The sequence below is a fragment of the Anabrus simplex genome, chromosome 2, assembly GCF_040414725.1.
Source record: "Anabrus simplex isolate iqAnaSimp1 chromosome 2, ASM4041472v1, whole genome shotgun sequence".
Classification (NCBI taxonomy): domain Eukaryota; kingdom Metazoa; phylum Arthropoda; class Insecta; order Orthoptera; family Tettigoniidae; genus Anabrus; species Anabrus simplex.
Window position 1 is genome coordinate 699,318,101 of NC_090266.1, and position 22,775 is coordinate 699,340,875.

General features: G+C 40.8%; 1 protein-coding gene across 1 annotated transcript in view; it reads left to right on the forward strand.

Annotated features, from left to right (window-relative positions):
* The window catches only part of LOC136864382 (SUMO-activating enzyme subunit 1), an 80,171-nt gene that overhangs the window by 39,639 nt on the left and 17,757 nt on the right, over window positions 1-22,775 (forward strand). The window contains exon 5 of the mRNA XM_068225845.1: window positions 18,950-19,155. Coding sequence (XP_068081946.1) covers window positions 18,950-19,155 — 206 coding nt within the window. The remainder of the gene's footprint in view (window positions 1-18,949; window positions 19,156-22,775) is intronic.

The window sequence follows — 22,775 nt, forward strand, 5'->3', positions numbered from 1 at the left end:
CTCTCACCACTGGGTTTCGTTGCTCAAATCTCGATCCTTCCGTGTGAGATTTGTGCTGGACAAAGCGGAGGCGCGACAGGATTTTCTTCGAGTACTACGGATTTCCCTGTCATATTTCATTCTAGCAACACACTTCAATATTATTTCATAGTCCTTAATCATTGCCCTAGACGAGTGAAACAGGCTTCGGCAGCCGGTACAATTTCTATCCTCGCCATTAGATGGGGGCTTCATGCATTCCGTTCCTGACCTGGTTAAAACTGGAAACAGGCTGTGGATTTTCAGTTTTCATTTCTTACATATTATTCCCGACCCGGCTGCTCATTCCTGCCACCCGGCTAACAAAAATTTCTGGGGTGAACACTGGAACTACATTTAGGGCTGCCATCCAGGTGGTACATTCCCTGTCTACTGTTTACATTGCCTTTTCATTAATGTTTTCAAAGAACTTTGAAATTAATCAAACATTCCCCTTGATAAATTATTCCAATCCCTTTTTTCTTGTCCTGTAAGTGAACATTTGCCCTAATTTGTCCTTTTGAATTCTAACTTCATGTTCATATTATGATCCTACGTTTTAAAGCTCCACTCAAACTATTTCATCTAATAATGTCATTCCTCAAAATTTTTCCATTGGCAGCTTGGAACATGCTGCTTAGTTGAGAAGCTCGTCTGCTTACTCCCGAGTCTTCCCAGCCTAAATTTTGCAAAATTTTTGTAACACTATTCTTTTGTAATGGTTCATGGTGTGGGTTACTGTAGTCACGTCCTAGTTCGTTAACCATGGGCAACGGCTGAGTGGCCTAGTAAGTGGTCCTGAGAGTTGGGATACCAGTTGCTACGGAATGGGAGTGGGCATCTCGGACATATTCTGAGTCATGGCCCTCCTTGTGCTCAAGCGGCTAGGACTATACAATCCACCGGTGGTCTATAACTCGTTAGAGGAGAGATCCTCACTTGGACTATGTGCAAGTAGGGTAGCATCCTGCTTCTTGAAATTACCGAGCTCAGAACATTTTAAGCAAGCCTCAAACCTATGGGAGTTACGAAGTCCCACTCCCATTTGACAGGAGAGGGATTCCTTGGAAACAACTTGGTGAACGAAATGGAATTCGATGGGGGGCTATCAATATTAATGGGGCTTATGGAAGAAAGAAAGTAGAACTGGCTGAGTCAGCAAAGAGGATGCACCTGGATGTGCTAGGAGTAAGTGATATTCGGGTAAGGGGAGATAATGAGGAAGAGATAGGAGTATAAAGTGTACTTGACGGGTGTTAGAAAGGGAAGGGCAGAGTCTGGGGGTAGGGCTGTTTACCAGGAATACCATTGCACGCTACGTACACTGACTGACAGAGCAAATGCAACACCAAGAAGGAGTGGTTCGAAAGGGATGAAAGTTGGGGAAAAAACAGAGACGGCACGGACGAATAATTGATGTTTATTTCAAACCGATATGCAGGCTACACAATGCGCACGGCATCGACTCAGTAGGATGTAGGACCACCGCGAGCGGCGATGCACGCAGAAACACGTCGAGGTACAGAGTCAATAAGAGTGCGGATGGTGTCCTGAGGGATGGTTCTCCATTCTCTTTCAACCATTTGCTACAGTTGGTCGTCCGTACGAGGCTGGGGCAGAGTTTGCAAACGGCGTCCAATGAGATCCCACACGTGTTCGATTGGTGAGAGATCCGGAGAGTACGCTGGCCACGGAAGCATCTGTACACCTCGTAGAGCCTGTTGGGAGATGCGAGCAGTGTGTGGGCGGGCATTATCCTGCTGAAACAGAGCATTGGGCAGCCCCTGAAGGTACGGGAGTGCCACCGGCCGCAGCACATGCTGCACGTAGCGGTGGGCATTTACCGTGCCTTGAATACGCACTAGAGGTGACGTGGAATCATACGCAATAGCGCCCCAAACCATGATGCCGCGTTGTCTAGCGGTAGGGCGCTCCACAGTTACTGCCGGATTTGACCTTTCTCCACGCCGACGCCACACTCGTCTGCGGTGACTATCACTGACAGAACAGAAGCGTGACTCATCGGAGAACACGACGTTCCGCCATTCCCTCATTCAAGTCGCTCTAGCCCGGCACCATGCCAGGCGTGCACGTCTATGCTGTGGAGTCAATGGTAGTCTTCTGAGCGGACGCCAGGAGTGCAGGCCTCCTTCAACCAATCGACGGGAAATTGTTCTGGTCGATATTGGAACAGCCAGGGTGTCTTGCACATGCTGAAGAATGGCGGTTGACGTGGCGTGCGGGGCTCCCACCGCTTGGCGGCGGATGCGCCGATCCTCGCGCGCTGACGTCACTCGGGCTGCGCCTGGACCCCTCGCACGTGCCACATGTCCCTGCGCCAACCATCTTCGCCACAGGCGCTGCACCGTGGACACATCCCTATGGGTATCGGCTGCGATTTGACGAAGCGACCGACCTGCCCTTCTCAGCCCGATCACCATACCCCTCGTAAAGTCGTCTGTCTGCTGGAAATGCCTCCGTTGACGGCGGTCTGGCATTCTTAGCTATGCACGTGTCCTGTGGCACACGGCAACACGTTCTACAATGACTGTCGGCTGAGAAATCACGGTACTAAGTGGGCCATTCGCCAACGCCGTGTCCCATTTATCGTTCGCTACGTGCGCAGCACAGCGGCGCATTTCACATCATGAGCATACCTCAGTGACGTCAGTCTACCCTGCAATTGGCATAAAGTTCTGACCACTCCTTCTTGGTGTTGCATTTGCTCTGTCAGTCAGTGTAGTTTCTGTTAGGCACATACGAGGTGTGTTCAAAAAAAGACCGAACTGTGGCTAGAAAAACTTTATTATGTAGCTTACATCATTTCACAGACTGTCCCCTTCAAAATAGTCCCCTGCACTATCAACAGCGTGTTGCCAACGTTTCTTCCACTTTTGGAATGCTTCCTGGAATGCACTTTCTTTGATGGCGTTAAGTTGTCTCGTCGCATTCTCCTTGATCTCTTCAATGTCTTGGAAACGATGTCCTTTCAAGGTGGTTTTCAATTTGGGGAATAAGAAAAAGTCTGCTGGAGCCAAGTCGGGAGAATAGGGCGGATGGGGCACAACAGGAATTTGGTGTTTTGCCAGATAACTGCAGACCGAGAGAGAGGCATGTGCTGGCGCATTGTCATGGTGCAACATCCAGGATTTGTTTTCCCACAGTTCAGGCCTCTTCCTGCGCACAGCATCTCTCAAATGCGTTAAAACATTCTGGTACAGTTCTTTGTTCACTGTCTGGCCTCGGTGTACAAACTCGTGATGGACAATGCCTTTCCAATCAAAAAACACAATCAGCATCACCTTGATGTTTGAACGACTCATTCGTGCTTTTTTCGGTGGAGGAGAACCTTTCCCACCCACTGTGATGATTGCCTTTTGGTTTCGACATCGTAACCCGTATGCTAGCTTCAACATTTCAAATGTTTCCACAAACGTTTTCCCAACTTTGAAGCAGAACTTCACGCACATGCGTTGTTCCTCAAGCTATTTCATTATAGAATTCGACGAACATGTGACACTCGCAATCACTTCAGAGGCTCTAACTCAACTGATAATGCAGGCAATGGAATGCGGAAAGCAGCGGTCTGTTGTCAGAAGTTGCCGCTAGGCGCCGCCACAGTCACAACTCGCTCAATGTTGCGGTTTGCGCGCAATTTACAAAGTTCGGTCTTTTTTTTGAACACACCTCGTAAATGAGCGAATGATGTGGGTAGATTTGTCAGTTGGAGGAATAAGGACTAGAATTGTCTCCATGTATTCACCATTTGAGGGCAGAGATGAGGATGAAGTTGACAAGTTTTATGAAGCATTGAGTGACATCGTGGTCAGGGCCAACAGCAAGGATAGAATAGTGCTAATGGGCGATTTCAATGCGAGAGTTGGGGATAGAACTGAAGGATACGAAAGGGTTATTGGTAAATGTGGGGAGGATATGAAGGCTCATGTGGAAGGGAAGTGTTTGCTGAACTTCTGTACTAGTATGGGTTTAGCAGTTTCAAATGCATTCTTCAAGCACAAGGCTGCACATGGGAGGCTAGGGATACCAGATCCATAATAGATCGACTTCGAATTCAGAAAATCTGTTAGGAATGTATGAGTTTTCCGGGGATTTTTCGATGATACAGACCAATATCTGATCTGTAGTGAACCGAGTATCTCTAGGCATAGGGTAGAGAAAGTGAAATCTGTCTGCAAACGAATAAGGGTAGTAAATATCCAGGATGAGGAAATCAGAGAGAAGTACATGGATATGATTAGTGAGAAGTTTCGAACAGTAGACAGTAAGCAGGTTCAGGATATAGAAAGTGAATGGGTGGCATGCAGGGATGCTGTAGAAGAAACAGCAAGGGAATGCCTAGGAACAGCTGTGTGTAAAGATGGGAAAAGGCGATCTTGGTGGAATGATGAAGTGAGAGCAGCTCGTAAATGTAAAAAGAAAGCTTATCAGAATTGGCTCCAAACAAGGGCCGAGGCAGACAGGGATTTGTACATAGATGAAAGAAACAGAGCGAAACGAATAGTTGTTGAATTCAAAAAGAAGTCGTGGGAAGATTTTGCTAATAATCTGGAAAGGCTAGGCCAAGCAGCAGCGAAACCTTTCTGGAAAGTAATAAAGAATCTTAGGAAGGGAGGGGAAAAAGGAAATGAACAGTGTTTTGAGTAATTTAGGTGAACTCATAATAGATCCTAGGGAGGGAATATTTTGAACATCTTCTCAATGTAAACGGAAATCATCCTGGTGGTGTTGCGAACAGCCAAGCTCATGGGGAGGAGGAAAATGATGTTGGTGAAATTACGCTTGAGGAAGTGGAAAGGATGGTGAATAAACTCCATTGTCATAAAGCAGCAGGAATAGATGAAATTAAACCTGAAATGGTGAAGTATAGTGCAAAGGCAGGGATGAAATAGCTTCATAGAATAATAATATTGGCATGGAGTGTTGGTAAGGTACCTTCAGATTGGACAGAAGCGGTAATGGCACCTATCTGTAAGCAAGGGAACAGGAAGGATTGCAACAACTATCGAGGTATCTCAATGATTAGTATACCAGGCAAAGTGTTCACTGGCATCTTGGAAGGGAGGGTGCGATCAGTCGTTGAGAGGAAGTTGGATGAAAACCAGTGTGGTTTCAGACCACAGAGAGGCTGTCAGGATCAGATTTTCAGTATTTGCCAGGTAATTGATATATGCTATGAGAGGAATAATCAGTTGTGTTTACGTTTCGTAGATCTAGAGAAAGCATATGACAGGGTACCGAGGGAAGAGATGTTCGCTGTACTGGGGTACTATGGAATTAAAGGTAGATTATTAAAATCAATCAAAGGCATTTATGTTGACAATTGGGCTTCAGTGAGAATTGATGGTAGAATGAGTTCTCGGTTCAGGGTACTTACAGGGTTTAGACAAGGCTGTAATCTTTCACCTTTGCTGTTCGTAGTTTACATGGATCATCTGCTGAAAGGTATAAAATGGCAGGGAGGGATTCAGTTAGGTGGAAATTTAGTAAGCCATCTGGCATATGCTGACGACTTGGTCTTAATGGCAGAGTGTGCTGAAAGCCTGCAGTCTAATATCTTGGAACTTGAAAATAGGTGCAATGAGTATAGTACGAAAATTAGCCTCTCGAAGACTAAATTGATGTCAGTAGGTAAAAATTCAACAGAATTGAATGTCAGATTGGTGATACAAAGCCAGAACAGGTCGATAATTTAACCCGTTCGGTGGGCGATGCGGCGAGATCCGCGGCCGCAATTCGCTTGCTCGGTGGGGAGCGCGGATATGTCTGCCGATTCAAATTTTTTTTTTCTCAGTTGCCTGCCTGCAGAGGTTCATTCCCTTTTCAGCAGCGTATTCTGGTTGAGTCTGCCCTCTGTTGTGAATTGCTTCAACTATGTTCTCCCAATACCAATGTGTTATCCAAGAGTTGCAACGTAAAGAACGCAGCTGAGTCCGGGCAAGAACGACCTAAGGTCTAATAGCTCCGCGCTGAAGCTTTAGCTCATCGCTTAATCATCCCTTGGATGTAATAATATTGCTGTAGGAGGGATTTCTAGTTATGACACTGAATAGACCTCTCTGATGACATTTTAGAACTGTGACCTGATTTATTATCCCCAGTCTTGAGTTCTTCCTTCACGACTAGAGTGTGTGTTTATCGCGAGTTACATAACATTTTATTATCGTACACATCCGTAATACAGTCATATTTCATGATTTCCGTCCAAAGTGTTGAGACCAGGGTTCTATTCGATCCTTTTTCTTACATTTTTTCCCGCTAAAATATGTATAACGAATTACCGGCCCGCACTGTTACAGGAAGATGATTTACGGGTCATGATAAACGAAGTGTTGTTATTTAGTGGGGAGAATTGTGATATTAGTGAAGTAACTTCTGCCGAAAGGGAATTCGTAAGTGACAGGAAATTACCTGGAATGAGTACTGAAGGCTCGAATATACAGGGTTTGGGCGTAGCTGATGCGAATGTTCAGCAGTCGCAAAAGAGACAACACGTGTTCGATTCCAGTTCAAGTAGCGATCATGACAGTGCCAGTTGTGATAATAATACTGATTACAATCCAACCATTGCGAGTTCTTCGTCAACTTGTACTGAAATGAAATGTCGTATGGCTTTTAGTGCCGGGATATCCCAGGACGGGTTCGGCTCGCCAGGTGCAGGTCTTTCTAGTTGACTCCCGTAGGCGACCTGTGCGTCATGATGAGGATGAAATGATGATGAAGACAACACATACACCCAGCCCCGGTGCCATTGGAATTAACCAGTTAAGGTTAAAATCCCCAACCCGGCCGGGAATCGAACCCGGGACCCTCTGAACCGAAGGCCAGTACGCTGACCGTTCAGCCAACGAGTCAGACAACTTGTACTGAAAATGGACAAAGAAATTCCCGCTTTGATCCAAATTTCCATCGTGGTGTAAAGAGTGTTTTTAGGGAAAACAAAACTGAGCGAAATATTTTAATTACTTTTTATGACGAGGTATGCCAGAACATAGCTGAACAGACAAAAGATGCCGAGCAGGAAATCACACATAAAACCCACTTTAGTGAGACGAAAGGAAGGAATCGAAATCAAGACCGTGTCTGGACAAATAAGAACGAAATAAAGCTTTTTATGTCCATACTGTTACCGCAGGGGATTGTACAGAAACCTAAATTAGGACACCATTTCTCACAATCGCTTGTTCACTACGCCCATTTTCTATGAGCTGATGACACAGAAGAGATTTGTTCTCGCCAGATTGAGTGGCTTGACCGGCCTCCTGACCCCAACTTGGCAGGTTCAATTCTGGCTCAGACCGGTGGTATTTGAAGGTGCTCAAATACGTCGTCCTCTTGTCAGTAGATTTACTGGCATGCAAAAGAACTCGTGCGGGACTAAATTCCCGCACCTCAGTGTCTCCGAAAACCGTAAAAGTAGTTAGTGGGCCGTGAAGCCAATAACATTATTATTATTATTATTATTATCATTATTATTAGATTTTCCTTCACAGCTTTTTAATATCTCTGACAATGTGGTGAATAATGCACAACTTCCTCCCAAAATATATGAGATAAATCCAGTATTTGACCACCTGGTAGCAACATTTTCGGAAGCTTATACACCTGATGGCAAAATGCCAATTGATGAGAACCCGTTGTTATGGAAAGGGTGGCTAGGGTGAAAAGTTTACATAACAAGAAAACGATCGCGTTTCGGAATGGAATTATATGAATTGTGCGAAGGCGAGACACGTTATATAACATGACCTACTTCCATGTGTATCATAATGAACAGCTGTAAAAGACACTGTAAATACTGTAAATATTACCTGTATTGTAGTGTAATATAGTCCGATTATGTTACTTATGAATTGTAGGGAGGCTATATAAACTTGATCCCTCGAAAGCGCCAACCAACATAACAGAAAATTTCGTGAGTATTATAATTTTTTCCATTGTACATCTTTTAAGTATGCCGGGCTGAGTGGCTCAGATGGTTAAGGCGCTGGACTTCTAACCCCCAACTTGGCAGGTTCGATCCTGGCTCAGTCCGGTGGTATTTGAAGGTGCTCAAATACGACAGCCTCGTGTCGGTAGATTTACTAGCACGTAAAAGAACTCGTGCGGGACTAAATTCCGGTACCTCGGCGTCTCCGAAGACCGTAAAAGTAGTTAGTGGGACGTAAAGCAAATAACATTATTATTATTATTCTTTTAAGTACATGTAAACTTTGTAAATCTACAATTTACATATACTGAAACATTTATTTACAGGCAGAGATTGATAGTAAACTGCTTAAAATATTCAGATGGAAGTACTGTATAAACAAAAACCAGGGCTTTGCTGTTAGGAAGAAGCAATCTCGATTTCACAGTGTGAAAGCACTTAGTACGGTTTTACACAAAGTACTGAAAAATTAAAATAATGAAATTTTTCAACAATTAAATACATTATATTCAAGTAAATATTTCTCTTTTGGCCCTTCAATAGTTAATTTTAGTCTAAGATTTTTTTAATCAAGTACCGAGCTCGATAGTTGCAGTCGCTTAATTGCCGCCAGCATTCAGGAGATAGTAGGTTCGAACCCCACTGTCGGCAGCCCTGAAGATGGTTTTCTGTGGTTTCCCATTTTCACACCAGGCAAATGCTGGGGCTGTACCTTAATTAAGGCCACGGCCGCTTCCTTCCCACTCCTAGCCCTTCCCTGTCCCATCGTTGCTATAAGACCTATCTGTGTCAGTGCGACGTGAAGCAAATAGCAGAAAAAAAAAATTTTAATCAAGTAATTAAATATTTTCTTCAGTCAGGGAAATCGCTCCCCACCTGAGAGTGAGCTAGTGTGTACCGAGTTCCCCGTTTAAGGGGTTGAAGTATTTAGGATGTGTATTCTCCCGGGATGGTAATATAGTAAGTGAGATTGAATCAAGATGTTGTAAAGCTAATGCAGTGAGCTCGCAGTTGCGATCAACAGTATTCTGTAAGGAGGAAGTCAGCTCCCAGACAAATCTATCCTTACATCGATCTGTTTTCAGACCAACTTTGCTCTACAGGAGCGAAAGCCAGGTGGATTCAGGATATCTTATTCATAAGTTAAAAGTAACACACATGAAAGTAGCAAGCATGATTGCTGGTACAAACAGTTGGGAACAATGGCTGGAGGGTGCTCAGAATGAGGAGATAAAGGCTAATTTAGGAATGGACTCGATGGATTGAAGCTGTCAAGTGGGCTGTATTGCTGTTAAACTGTCCTTTTTCGTATACACTCTTCATTCTTATGGTATAGCTCCTTCTTGCGAACAGTTATGAAATATACAGTAGAAGTCTGCTATAGCGAGTACGGCATATAACGAAAACTCTGTTATAGTGACAACATTTTTCTGTCCCTTCAAAATTCCTATATTAAACTGTGTATCGTCCTTCGGTTACAGCGAGAACCCTATCACTGGACATTCCGTTATTATGAGCGATTAAGCACGCGCGATTTTTTCCGTTACCGATATTTATGCACCCCAGCGATGATATTGCTTGTGATCAATAACCTTCGGAATCGTTTCCTCGCTATGTGCACTAGCGATTTCTCTCGTCGACATTCGAAGGCGATGTCGGAGTCGAGTAGTAATATCCATCGACAGTTGTTCCGTAAAGAAAATTCGAAATGAAAGAGAACATACTTTCGTAATAAATGCGTAAATAACGTGTCCGATAACGGTTGTTAACTCGTTAAATATAAGGCTGACTAAACCGCCGCTTAATTTTGAGGCTAAATACTGCAATTAAGTAAGAATGGGATACACCTTGAGATATGGCAGAGTGCTTAATTGATTTCATAGGTTAGTTTATATTTTGTCGTGCCTGGTTAAATTACGCAAAAGCTATTATGAAAATTTATAGCGAGAAAGGTATAATTTCCCTACTGGCGCTTGAAGTGTGTTTTCATCATACGTATAGTACGGTTAAGTTAGGATACGTGACGCTGTTTGAATAAGAAAACTGAAACGTTTGCAACAAAATGCTATCGATCATCATTGGTACGGTATAGTTTTTTCACTTTGTGCATTTGCGAGCTCTCTCGACATTCAAAGGCGATGTTGGAGTTTATTAGTAATACCCATTGACTGCTGTTCTCTAAAGAAAATTCAGAATAAAAGAGGAAAACACGTTTTCGTAATAAATGCGTAAATAACATGGCCGATATGCAGTTGTTAACTCGTTAAAAATAAAGATTGAAGTAAACGATATCGTAATTTTAATGTTATATACGGAAATTAAGTAATAATGTGATACGCCTCAAGATATGGCAGAGTACATCACTGATTTCGGAGGATATTAAATGTCTTCTCGCATTTAGATATGGCTATTTACATGTAAATTTTTCGCGAGGAGGTTATTTCTCTACATGCGTTTCAAATATGTTTTCATGATAGGCTACATATACGGTTAGGTTAGGTGACGCTGTTTGAAGAAGAAAGCTGAGGTGTTTGCCACATAAGTCTCTGGAATGATACCGTATTTCTCCGAATCCAAGACTTTGTTCCCTCAGAATCTCATGCGAAAACTCAAGGATTGTTGCATTCGCGGCCTAACAGTAAGTTAATGGATACCACTGGCAACTACCGCGGTAACCACACTGCTTCTTTTCACACGCGCACAGAACTCGTTGGCAATAAACGACCGCATCTTTACTACACATCGCTAGCCGCGACAACCGGTTGTACAGAGCCTGTGTGTTTCTCAAATCTGCAGAATGGCATCAAAGCGTGCGACCCTTCGAATTCTTAGAAAAGCCATGGCTACTCAGTGGCAGAGTCATAACGCGTCTATTGTACTTGACGCTTAGTAAAATTAAGGTTTATAGACAGCAGGAATATTTTCGTGATGGATAGTCGTATTGTAAAGATACGTGGAAAAGGTATTGCCGGCAAATTTTCAACGGGTTTTAGTTGATATTATGATGCCAGTTATAAGTTTCAAAGAGCTAAAAAAATGCATACTGTATAAAAAATACATTCAGTGGTCTGCAACAAGGACGCTTTAGAGAAGTCGAAGATGAAATTGTGAGGTATGTGCATGAAAAATGCAAGGGCGGAATGGCCATACCGCGGCGCAATAAACTCGTTCGTTGACTTTCAACGTTCACGATTAGGCCAATACATCGCTAGCCGCTGAATTTGGCCAAACCCGACAAGCGAGACGTGCGTGTAGCGGCAGCCGGTTATATCTGACGCTGCGTAAAAGTAACAGTTTTATAGACAGCACGAATAATTTCCTGATGGATCGTTGTATTGTAGACGCATGGAATAGGTATTGCCGGAAAATTTTCAACGAGTTCTCTTCGGTATTATGATGCCAATGTTGAATTAATGGTCCTTAAACCCGCGGAAATAAATAATTGTGCAGCCGCCAAAAATAAAGAAATACGGCGTGACGAAAGTCAATGTTCGGCGTCTAAAAATAGTCAAAAAATGCGTAGGCCTACTGTAAGACAAGGCATTCATATGATTTTACAAACTTCTTTTTGAGCCTGATTTAAATTTTTTGAAGGAAAAAGTGGGGTTCATCTTGGATTTGGAGATATACGGTACTATATTTTTTTCAGAATGAAATTAAACATACACTTTCACATAGTATCGGATTACGAAAAATAACAAACAAGTAAGCCGTTGTGTGGATATCATCTACGGAAACGCAAGTTTTGAACAAACTGATTGCCGTTTCATACTGATTTTAAAGTGCATGAAGGGTTTTCCGACTTTTATACAAAATCGGATATAACGACAATCCGTTATAGCGAGTAAATTTTCCGCTGTTATGAATTCTCGCTATAACGGACTTCTACTGTAATTCAGATATGGCACTATATTGCAACCCATTGCCTTTAACAAGTTTGCTGCCATGCTACATTTGGTGACTTCCCACTCAAGTGCAATTTTGAATGAATTTCCTATTTTATTGAGCATGTGTACTGGTAATAAACCATAAACGAGGGAAAAATGATAATATTCCAGGGCTCAAAAGTGCCGTCCCAGTCAGATTGCGCCATTTACCTTTGGCCATTACAAGCAGATAAAACAAAACTGCTAAACTTATTGGGCGTTGGCCATTCGTAGAAGATTTGGCGCAAGAACTTCCAGCCACATTTTTTGCTTACTTTCACTATGTCAAAGTCTATTTTGTGGTAGAGTCAATGAAAATGAGTGATTACTTAGATGCAATGAGGGAGCTGGCTGGCTGGAGACCGAAAAACAAATGTCGTAGCCCGCTGCTGACCAGTGCGGCCTGCGGGGCACTGATTTGCTTTGCTCTGCTGGCCGGCTAAGACTAACAGCCAACTAGAATTTCTTAGGCCACCGTACACAGGCTGTCACCCAGCTCCACATGTAACGTGTTCTTTTACCATCCATTGTCATATCTCGTTACTGAAATATATTGTAATATAAAAAAAATTTGGTCAAATTCTCAGTTTCACCTTGGTCATTACTTCGTAAAATCATATGCCGACCTGATCAGGCCAGTAAGTAACGTCACATATTGCATTATTTTGTAAGTGTTCTATGCTGCGTAGCCAACAGAATTGGGTGACTGTGTTACATCCTTGGAATACCAAAGAGTCTCTTTTAGATACTGTGGTTAATTTTTTCCACGCTAGATTGCATGCAGTTTAGTATAAGAATTCAATTTCACCTTGCCTAGCAACCAGCTGTTGTCATCCTGGTCAGATCTCCATGGCAGCTAACGTATTCATATATCCCCAGCAACCTTCCATTGTTCCCTAAAATTCATATGTTTGCCATCATGTTATCCTTAGCTGACTTTCTTGTTAAATTTATTTTTCTAGTAAGACCCTTCAATCTCTCCTTAATCTTGCAACCATTCCTAACTCTATTTCTTTCTAACCTGACCTCCTTCATCTCCTTATTTCCCCGTTATAATGGGACCTTATCATTCCTTACCACCTTTAAATGTACTTACCTGTTTTCACGCTCCTCTGCAGCTGCTTTAAAACCATCCCATAGGCTGTTTACATTTTTATTTACCATTTTCCACTGATCGTAATTGCTTTTTAAAAATTCCCCTATGCCTCTCCTATCAACCAAGTGGAATTGCCTAATCGTCCTACTTTTACAACATTCCTTTCTATCATTTAAGTACAACAAAATTAGCTTGTTTATATCGTCTATCAGTTCAGTTTCTCTTTAGAACTCATGTGGTTTTATCAGCACCAAGTCTAGGAAATTTTTCCTTCTTGTTGGTTCCATCATTTTCTGATTTTGCTGTTCTTCCCATATTAACCAATTCTCCATTTGTTGATCATACTTTCTCCCTGTTAACATTTAGTAAACTGAGATCATCCGCTGAAATAACTTTCCTTTCTGTACATTCCCACATAGCTGATTATCTCATCGAATACTGTAATTGCACATCGGCATCAGTGCAAGTCTTGCTTGGTCTGTACACCCCAAAAACATCAAGTAGCCTACAATCTTTAGGGATATGCCTTGCTCCTAGAATTTTTTCTCATCTTTAACTCTTTCGTAGCTTACAAATTCGTCTTTCACCAGTGTGAATACTCTCCCTCCTATCCATCCCAACCTGTCTGTACAGTAAACACTCCAGGAGAAAATTTCCACATCCATAATATCACTTCGCAGCCATGATTCAGTTCCTATTACAATATCTGCTAAATATTTATGTCTATTTAATTGCTTAATTCTATTACTGTGTTTACAATACTTTTACAGCTTTAACACTAACAGTTTTACATCATCCTCACTTGACTTCTGCATCCTGTACTATCATCACTGCTCCCTAGTCTGAACCGGGCGAGTTGGCCATGTGGTTAGGAGCACGCAGCTGTGAGCTCGCATCTGGGAGATAGTGGGTTCAAACCCCACTGTCGGCAGCCCTGAAGATGGTTTTCCGTGGTTTCCCATTTTCACACCAGGCAAATGCTGGAGGCTATTTGAACATATATCCCTATCTCCTACCCACCCAATAGGATCTACAAATCTCATTCCTTATTTCCCATGTACCCTTTCAATTGTCTCATTTAATTCCCCAATCACCCTCCAGTTAGACCTGCTGCTCAGTATCCCACTGATAACAATCTGTTTCCTTAAAACTCTCCTGCGCTGCGTTTACCAGATCCCACACATCCCCAAATATATTAGTACCTATTCCTGCTTGCATTACGTTGTTTGTTCCAACGTGGAAAATTACTAGCTTCTGCTTACCCTCTTTCCCATCTATTTTTGTCAACATCTGCCTTAACTTAATACCTGGATAACTCTCTACTCTGGTTCCCTTTTCTCCACATGCCTAACAGTTGAGTCACACTTGACCACAGTCTCAACCCCACCCACATTAGATCCGCCTCCTCTCCAGATCTCCCTTAACTTCCCTGATGCTTGCTGAACCTGCTTCCTTGTCCCTTCTCTCCCTCTCTCTCACTACCCTGTTCTAAAGTCCTCTCCGTGTAAGGACGTACCCTAAGGGTGCAACCTTACCCTTTCTCCCCTGTAATATTAAGGTATTGATTTATAGTTACTTTTCTTGCTGTTGGGTATTTTGCAGGTCTTTTTCAGTGTCGGTAACCATACAGTTTAGGGACCCTACTTACCGATACAACGTCTTACATTTACCGTTAATCTGGCACGCTGGCAACGTTCAATCACTGTTCTGGCGTGACTTGCATGTTGCCACCGTATTGCCTTTAAAGTCACTAGTGATACATTTGCGAGAATATTTAAAACGTATTTTCTTTTTCTGTGGGATTGTGAATCTATTTGGCTAATACCAGGTAAGTAGAATTGTGGCATGTTCGGATAATGCATTTAATAACATAGTTTGTGTGAAATGATGAAAGTGCTCAAATACGCCAGTCTCGTGTCTAGATCTACTGGTACAGGAAATAACTCTTGCGGGACGAAATTTTGGCAGTAGAACTTATAACATTATTATTTTCAAATCCGCAGTGAACCTGAAAGCTGACCTAATTTCCGTTCACGGAGCTTGGCACATTAGTATTCCTATATGTTTCCTGATAAGCTTGAAGATATAACCAGCCTGCAAGCTGAAAATATGCCCAATAATCTCTCTCCTTACTGGTTACCGGTATTGAAGAGAGAAGGAAATGTTCGCGCAAAAGAAAGGGAAGTCATTGGATGTCTGGAACTTTCGAAAATCACACTGCAAAGATTTATTAAATAAATTGCATCGTTTAACCCGCCCCTCTTTTCAAGAATATGGTTATAGTACGCCTACTGTGTATCAAAATAAAGACAGATATATGTAACATTAATTTGAGTGAGGAAGTATGTTTATTTCCTTAATTCCTAATTGAGCATGGAAATCGACTTGATTATGAATATCTTGATTTATTTCATCTTAACTTTTATCATTTACTAGGGTAGGGAAACATTCATTATCGGTGTTTACATTGAGGTTAGTTTGTTATGGTTATGTCTGGTGATTTTAATATGTAACCAGGCAGGTTCGCAGCAGTGATCGGCCATTACAAAAAAGAGAAAAGAAGAGCATCGGGCGGCGATATTTACTTTCTAGGGTATTGCCTTACATGGCGATTACTGTACCTCTCTCTTCCTATCCTCGACTATGTATCCCATTCCTACGTTCCCTTTCCTCTTTCCCTGCCCCTCTGTAACACTTCCCTGATCTACATCTTACCTTTGCTGTTCTGCTTGCAATGTTTCATACAGATTCCTCATCAGTACCTCCCCTGTAATCGCTTCCTGTGGGAAACCCTTAGCCCTCATTTTTCTTCCCCTTGAAACATAGCCCACTTGTCTTCCACAACTTCTCCTTTTCCTTCCCCTACCTCTTGCCTGCCTACAGTATCCTGTACATTAATTGACGGAGACCTACCTTCATTCTTGTTTTCCATTAGAAGAACCTCAAACACCCTATTTCTTCCCTAATCTTCCTTAATTCACACCCACAGTCCCTACTCCTGCCTCCCTCAGCCATTCTTTTATCTCTCCAAAGAAATGTGAAATAAATATGGAAATATTCTATACTACAATAATAATGACAATAATGGAAGCAAAATAATGATAAAATAACTACACTACAATTACTCTACTCAGGTGTATCCTTATTATAAAATACCATAAATAGCAGGCCACTGTATAAATATGTTATACATAATACATCTATAGACATTGATTATTGTTCCTTTTTTTTTTTAAATGTTGCTGTGCACAAACTGAAAATGCAACGAAGATATTATCCAGTAAAAATGGCTACACTGCACTTAAGCCTACCCTAATCACAACAGGTTAACCGAAGCAGTCAAAATCTAGTAAGAGCTAAATTTCTAGAGATAATTTTTTTTCCCTACTATACAAAGATAATGCAATAATAAAGTTTGAACAATAAGTTCTAATAAAGTAACTACACTACCATAATTCTAAGCTGTGTTTAGACTATCCTAATTACAATAGGTTAACTGAAACAACAGAAATGTAGTTAAAACTAAATACTTATTAGGAAATGTGTTTCTTTTTAGCCCTAGTAGCTAACAGAATTTGAAACTGCCCTTGAAGTCTGAAAGATTGAGGATGCAAGGTATGCATTTTGCTGTAGACTTGAACTACTCAGAACTACATATAAGTTGTTTTCTCGACTGCACTGTATCTTTTGTCCTCGACAGTATGCTGACAGTGCAATATTTGGATACAAAGAGCAGCGATAATAAATGACAATAGAATGATTCCTAACTATTTTGCCAGTGAAATACTATATATTTTGTTGAATTTCTTTCCTTAAACAAATTTTGCAAGGGTATCGTGTTATTTAATTAAAATAAATTATTACCTTTATACGCCTCCTTGGCTCAGGCGACAGTGTGCTGACCTCTCACCGCTGGCTTCCGTGGTTTAAATCCTGATTACTCGATGTGAGATTTGTGCAGGATGAAGCGTAGTTGGGGCATGTTTTTCTCCAGGTACATTGGTTTTTCTTGTCATCCTTCACTCAGCAACACTACAATATCATTTCATTTCATCTATCATGAATCATTGCCTCAGAGGAGTGCGAAAGGCTTCAGCAGCTGGCACAGTTCCTATCCTTGCCACTGTATGGGGGCTTAATTCATTCCATTCCTGACCAGGTTGACACTGGTAACAGGCTGTGGATTTTTCAAATACCTTAGTGTAAGATGCGATCGGCCCTTGAATTACTACGTACATGAAATACCATGTCTATTGCCTGCTCGAATGTGAAATCTCCGAAAGCTGAAACTCCTTATTATATCCTCTCTTTGTTAGTATGTAACGGATCAAACACCCGATACAGATAATTAAAAACAATTGCACGCTGGGCGCCAGGCTTCGAAATTAAATGTAATTTTAAACCGAATTTAGATCTAAAAAATACTAAACATAATTTAATGAGACTATCTCGGTTGTAAGGTATAGGGATACTAACCATTAAATACCATGTGGAAAAACATAGGGAACCTACTAAAAAGCCAATTATTTAACGATGTAAAAAGAAAAAAAGTTTTATTTTGAAAAGGATGAAATTACGTAAAAACAAGTTTTTACCAAAATTAAAAATTATTGACTGAGATTACAATTCATTACTACACGCGCGGACTTGCGTTAACAGGGATTACTAATGCTCACCGTAGGTTGATCTTTTCGTTGTCTGCTTCCGTGGTTGATCGTTGTCGTCCCTCTTCCACCAGCATCATCCTTGGCATCTGCTTCATGGAATGGATTCCACCCTGAATCTATCACTCCCCATTGTGCTGAGTACGAAAAAATAGTACCAGCCTTACTATGTGAAATTCCACATCGGAATTAATTGAATAGAGAGAACGGAAAACATCCAGTCCTTCTATATTATTTGAACTTGTCTTTCTAAATAATCTGAGTAAGTCTCACAGAGCTGATAAGAAATGTTGAGTATAAGCACATCGTAAGCGATGCACTCAAATAGCAGAGTTGGATGCAGAATGCCGAATACAGAATCAGAATACTGAATGATCTTCACTACGCCGTGTAGATCTATATAAATCCTCTTCATATTCCCACTTCCTCCCTTGTCACATGACATCTCGTTCCAATGAGAGCCGATATACGTCACCCCCCCGTCTACATATAGATGAAGTATCTGTCCTTGACAGAAAAAGCCCTCCTGATAGGAGCACGTGATATGGGGTAATTTTGCGCCCCAACAACGAAATTACAGTATGTATCTTCCTCTTGCTGTTGCGTACGTTTCCAAGAACCTTCCAAAATTAACCTTCCTGGACTATTGCGAGACACCAAGTAGCCTGTTAGTGCAAGACCTGTCTTGACATTACCATGAAATATTCTAATATATTACAATTAAAAATTATTTCTCGTTCTTACGTACAATTACATAAATGATGATGATGGACGTTAATAATGAATAAAGTTACACATGATACATATATATACAATTAATTCGGGTGGGCAATCAAATTATGTAAATGTCGTGGTGACCACGATTATTACAATATTCTATCAACAAACGTACCAATCTGATATTGAAATTTAGAAAAAAATTAATATTATTTCTTCTTTTGTCACCCCCCAAAACAAAAGAGAATAAACCTAACCTAAGTAACTGAGAATACGAAATCTACCGTACACCATTGGAACTGCTCAATGTTAAATTTAAATAAATATCACTAACCTTATTTACTACCAACAAACACTGAACACAATATTTCTAACATTAAGTGGATTGTGCGCACTCACTCACTCACACATACACACACACATAAAATTAATCAAATTTTAATAAGTATTAACTGCCTTATCACTATGATAACACAGAGCTCTTGGAACACTTAACCACTTGCTAGTGTGTCCTATAAATCAATCCCTTTTCCTTTCTCTTTCAATTTTTTCAAATGTTTTTTTGTTTCTTTATTTGCAGAGAAACTAAATGTTATCCTGTTGGTGAAAGTGTCAAAGGTGGCGGTGAACCTGCAAACAAACGACCTAAGTTGGAACCAGTTACAGTTTCTACCAAGAACACTCTTACGTATGTTCCTCTTCAAGATGCACTGCAAGTTGATTGGAATTGTGAGGAATATATAAAACGACTACCAAAAATTGATTCCTCTTACTTCTTAATGAAAGGTATGATATCACTTGGGGAGAATTAAGTGTTAACTAATCTAGAATACTGATAGTACCATATTTATTAGAATAGGACATTATCGCAAAATGCACGCACCCTAGTTTTCCCCTTAAAATTCTGGAGGAAAAAATCCTTGCTTAATGAACACATTTCACTTTCAATGAAAATTGTCTTAGTTATACATTATTACTCCCAATGGTGTACGGTAGGGACCCAAGTTACTGGTGTAAATGGTGGGGGAATGTGTAAAGTGTGGGAGACAACTTACATGTAAAGATGCTGTGGGAAAGACGATAAATGTTACACAAAAGCGTATTATTAATTTATAGAGTATTTTCAATCTTCATCCTGTTATTTACCTCAAATTAAGGCCCAATGTAAATTAACAGCTGATATTACACTGACTTGGTAATTCTGCTCGTTCACTGACTAGGAGAAGGGTACCAGTAGGTAGTTGAAATCTTGTGTAATATATTAATTTAATCTGGTTATTTTTCTTAGAATGTCTATGGAATTATGTAAGAAGCAATAAATTTTCTTTCTCTGGATGGCACATTTTAATTACTACCATTATACCTATTTATAACATACATTTTTTTCCAGATGGAAAAGTACACAGTCATTGATTCTTACCAAAATAGCTTGGAATCATTCTCTGTTTACACCTCTGATTTCTAATGTCGTCTGCTTTTTAAGTTCATAAAGGTTATGAACATTATTTTTACCATCTACTCTAAACACGACAGATGTATGTGTGAAATGTTCACTGCAGCACTTGCCTCAGCCCTGGTAGTCATCGCTTCACTATGACCTTCTTCATTGTAACTGGTAGAAGACTCGCCTACTGTTTGTTCTGCAACCAACTCCTCCTCACTTGTTTTCTCTGCACTTATCACAGCATCAGCCACCCGAAGAATATCTTAAGTAGTGCCGTGTGACTGCAACATTCTCTGTACATCAGGAAGCAGGCCCTTTTCTTTGATTCTCCACCAACAATTTTATAGGTTGTGTTGCAGTTAGTGATGAAACCATGGAAGACTGCAGGAGTTGACCAACAAATACAAATATGAACACAGGAACATATTTAACCTAGATGTTTATCGGTGTGTTGCCTAGCAAAATTTTGGCATTCAAAGGGGATAAATGCTATCGTGGGGAACACAACAAATTGAGACTCAGTGATGTTGGGAACCAATGTTGATGCCTCCGAGAAGCTCCACCACTTTGTGATACGGAAATCTAAAAATCCTCCTTGATTTAAGCATGTGCAATCAACTTCCTATGATACCAACTATAAAGCTTGGATGACCTCTGAACTTTTTTGACAGCAGTTGGCTGCTCTGGGTGCAAAAATGGGTTTGCAAAATAGAAAGATGCTTGTTTTCATCGACGTTGCCCTGCACATCCTGTGAATGACAGTTTGAGGAATGTACACTGAGAATTTCTGCCCCATGAACCTACTACCCTGGCGTAGCAGGGGGAGAGGTGATACTCCCACATGACACGTCCCAGGTGGCGGATAGGGGGGTCCTAACCAGCTTGCTGGCCGACTTGAGGGAAATAAAATAGCTCTTGCAGACCACACACACATCCGCCTGTGTGTGGAGGGCGCAAGCGAAGAATACACCCACGGTATCCCCTGCCTGTCGTAAGAGGTGACTAAAAGAGTCAACCAAGGGATGATCGAATTAGAACCATGATACTACAGTAGAACCTCAATAATTTGAAATCGGTTAATTCAAAATCACGCCTAATTCGAAGAAGGTCTCGTTCCCGGAAAAATGAGACACAGTTTTGCATGTTATTTAAATTGTTTAATTCGAAATACGGATAATTCGTGATTCGAAGTACAATGTCTGCCCCATTACCTAAATTCAGACTTTTAATTTGAAACTGCCTTTACATTTTAAAACAATAGTATGTTACAGAGTAATTTCAACTCGAAATTTATCCGCGTTGTAATAGAACGCGTGTTCCGGAACGTGGAGGGGTAGCTTTCTGTACTTAACTCACTTCGGTGGTTCTAGTAAGTAAGTAAGTAAGTAATTCGTCTTTATTCGTGGCGAAGTTAGGGCTCGAGGCCCTCTCTTACACTTAACCACAACATTAAAAATAATTAACATACATATATTTTTAAATAAAACCAATCATTTTAAAAATAATATAGTACTAATAGCAAATATGGAGAGAGTAATAGAAGAAATAATTATACAATGTACAACATGACAATATAAGTGAAACATGATAATAATTTTAAAACTAACACTAGTAATAATAAAAGAAGGAAAACACATAACTATAACCTATAACTAGCAAATACATTTCTAATTTTTATGAAAATAAGCTCATTCACGCACTCATTCACACTACGCACATCGAACAAGTCAGCTAGAGGTATTCAGCAAATGATTTCGGCAATCGATCATAAATCTCCTATGGGAACGTAAATCCCTAATGGTAGCAGGGAGGGTATTCCACATTCTAGCGGCAGTGACTACAAAGGAGCGGTTGTAAGTCCTAGAGTGACTGAGAGATATTGTTAAACAGGAGCCCGAGTTTAGAACTCCATGCAGAAGGGGCAACATGTGGAGACTCCGACGCTCATGAACACGAAGCCATGACAACTTCCTATAATAAGGTGAAATGTGAGAACCATATCACAGCTTAAATATAAATTGAATACAGGTGTTTAAACTCTGTTCGAGCATTATGTTACTGTCTTGAGTTATGTCTGTAAGTACAGTGTCGCAGTAGTCTAGAATTGGTAAGATTAGGGATTTTACCAGTTGTATTTTAAGATGTTTTGGAAACATGGAAGAGTAGCATTTGAGAGGAAAAAGAGATTTCTGCACTTTACGGCATGTATTTGTCACTTGTTCAGTCCAGTTTAGTGTCTCAGTCATTATAACACCTAAGTTTCTTACTGACGTACAATAGGGCATGACAGTATTATTTGAAATAATTCGTGGTACATGTCCACTTTTTAACAAGTTAAGGTTTCTTTTGGTATCAAATATAATAGTCTGAGTTTTGTTAGGATTTATTAACAAGCTGTTATTTTTGGCATAGTCATTCAGACGTCGTAAGTCAAAATTTACTCTGTCAATGGCTACATCTATGTCTTGTGGATATGAGTGATAATAAATCTGGAGATCATCTGCATAGATATGGTACTTGCTATATTTCAATTCGTAAAGGCGTTGCCTAGGTCTAGTAGTGTAGCTACAGTCACAAATTGTTGGTCTATTGCATGTCTGATATCGTACGTAACCCGCAGTAATGCTGTCGCGGTACTGTGTCCATTTTTAAAGCCGGATTGAAAAGGGTCAAGGGAATTCTGAGTCGGGTATACAGTGATTTGTGCATGAATCAGATGTTCGAGTGCTTTTGCGAGGGCTGGTAGGATGGACACAGGTCGGTAATCTGATGGAGAATCTAAGGTAGCGTTTTTCAGGATTGGCCTTATTAGTGCATCTTTCCAAACATTAGGGAATACTCCATTGATGATATATATATGTTGATTCCCATAGGGAATCTGAAACATTTGTCCTGAATGAGTAAATTTATAATACCAATATAAATGGTCTGTTATTGGACATTATAAATTTTCCAGCTAACT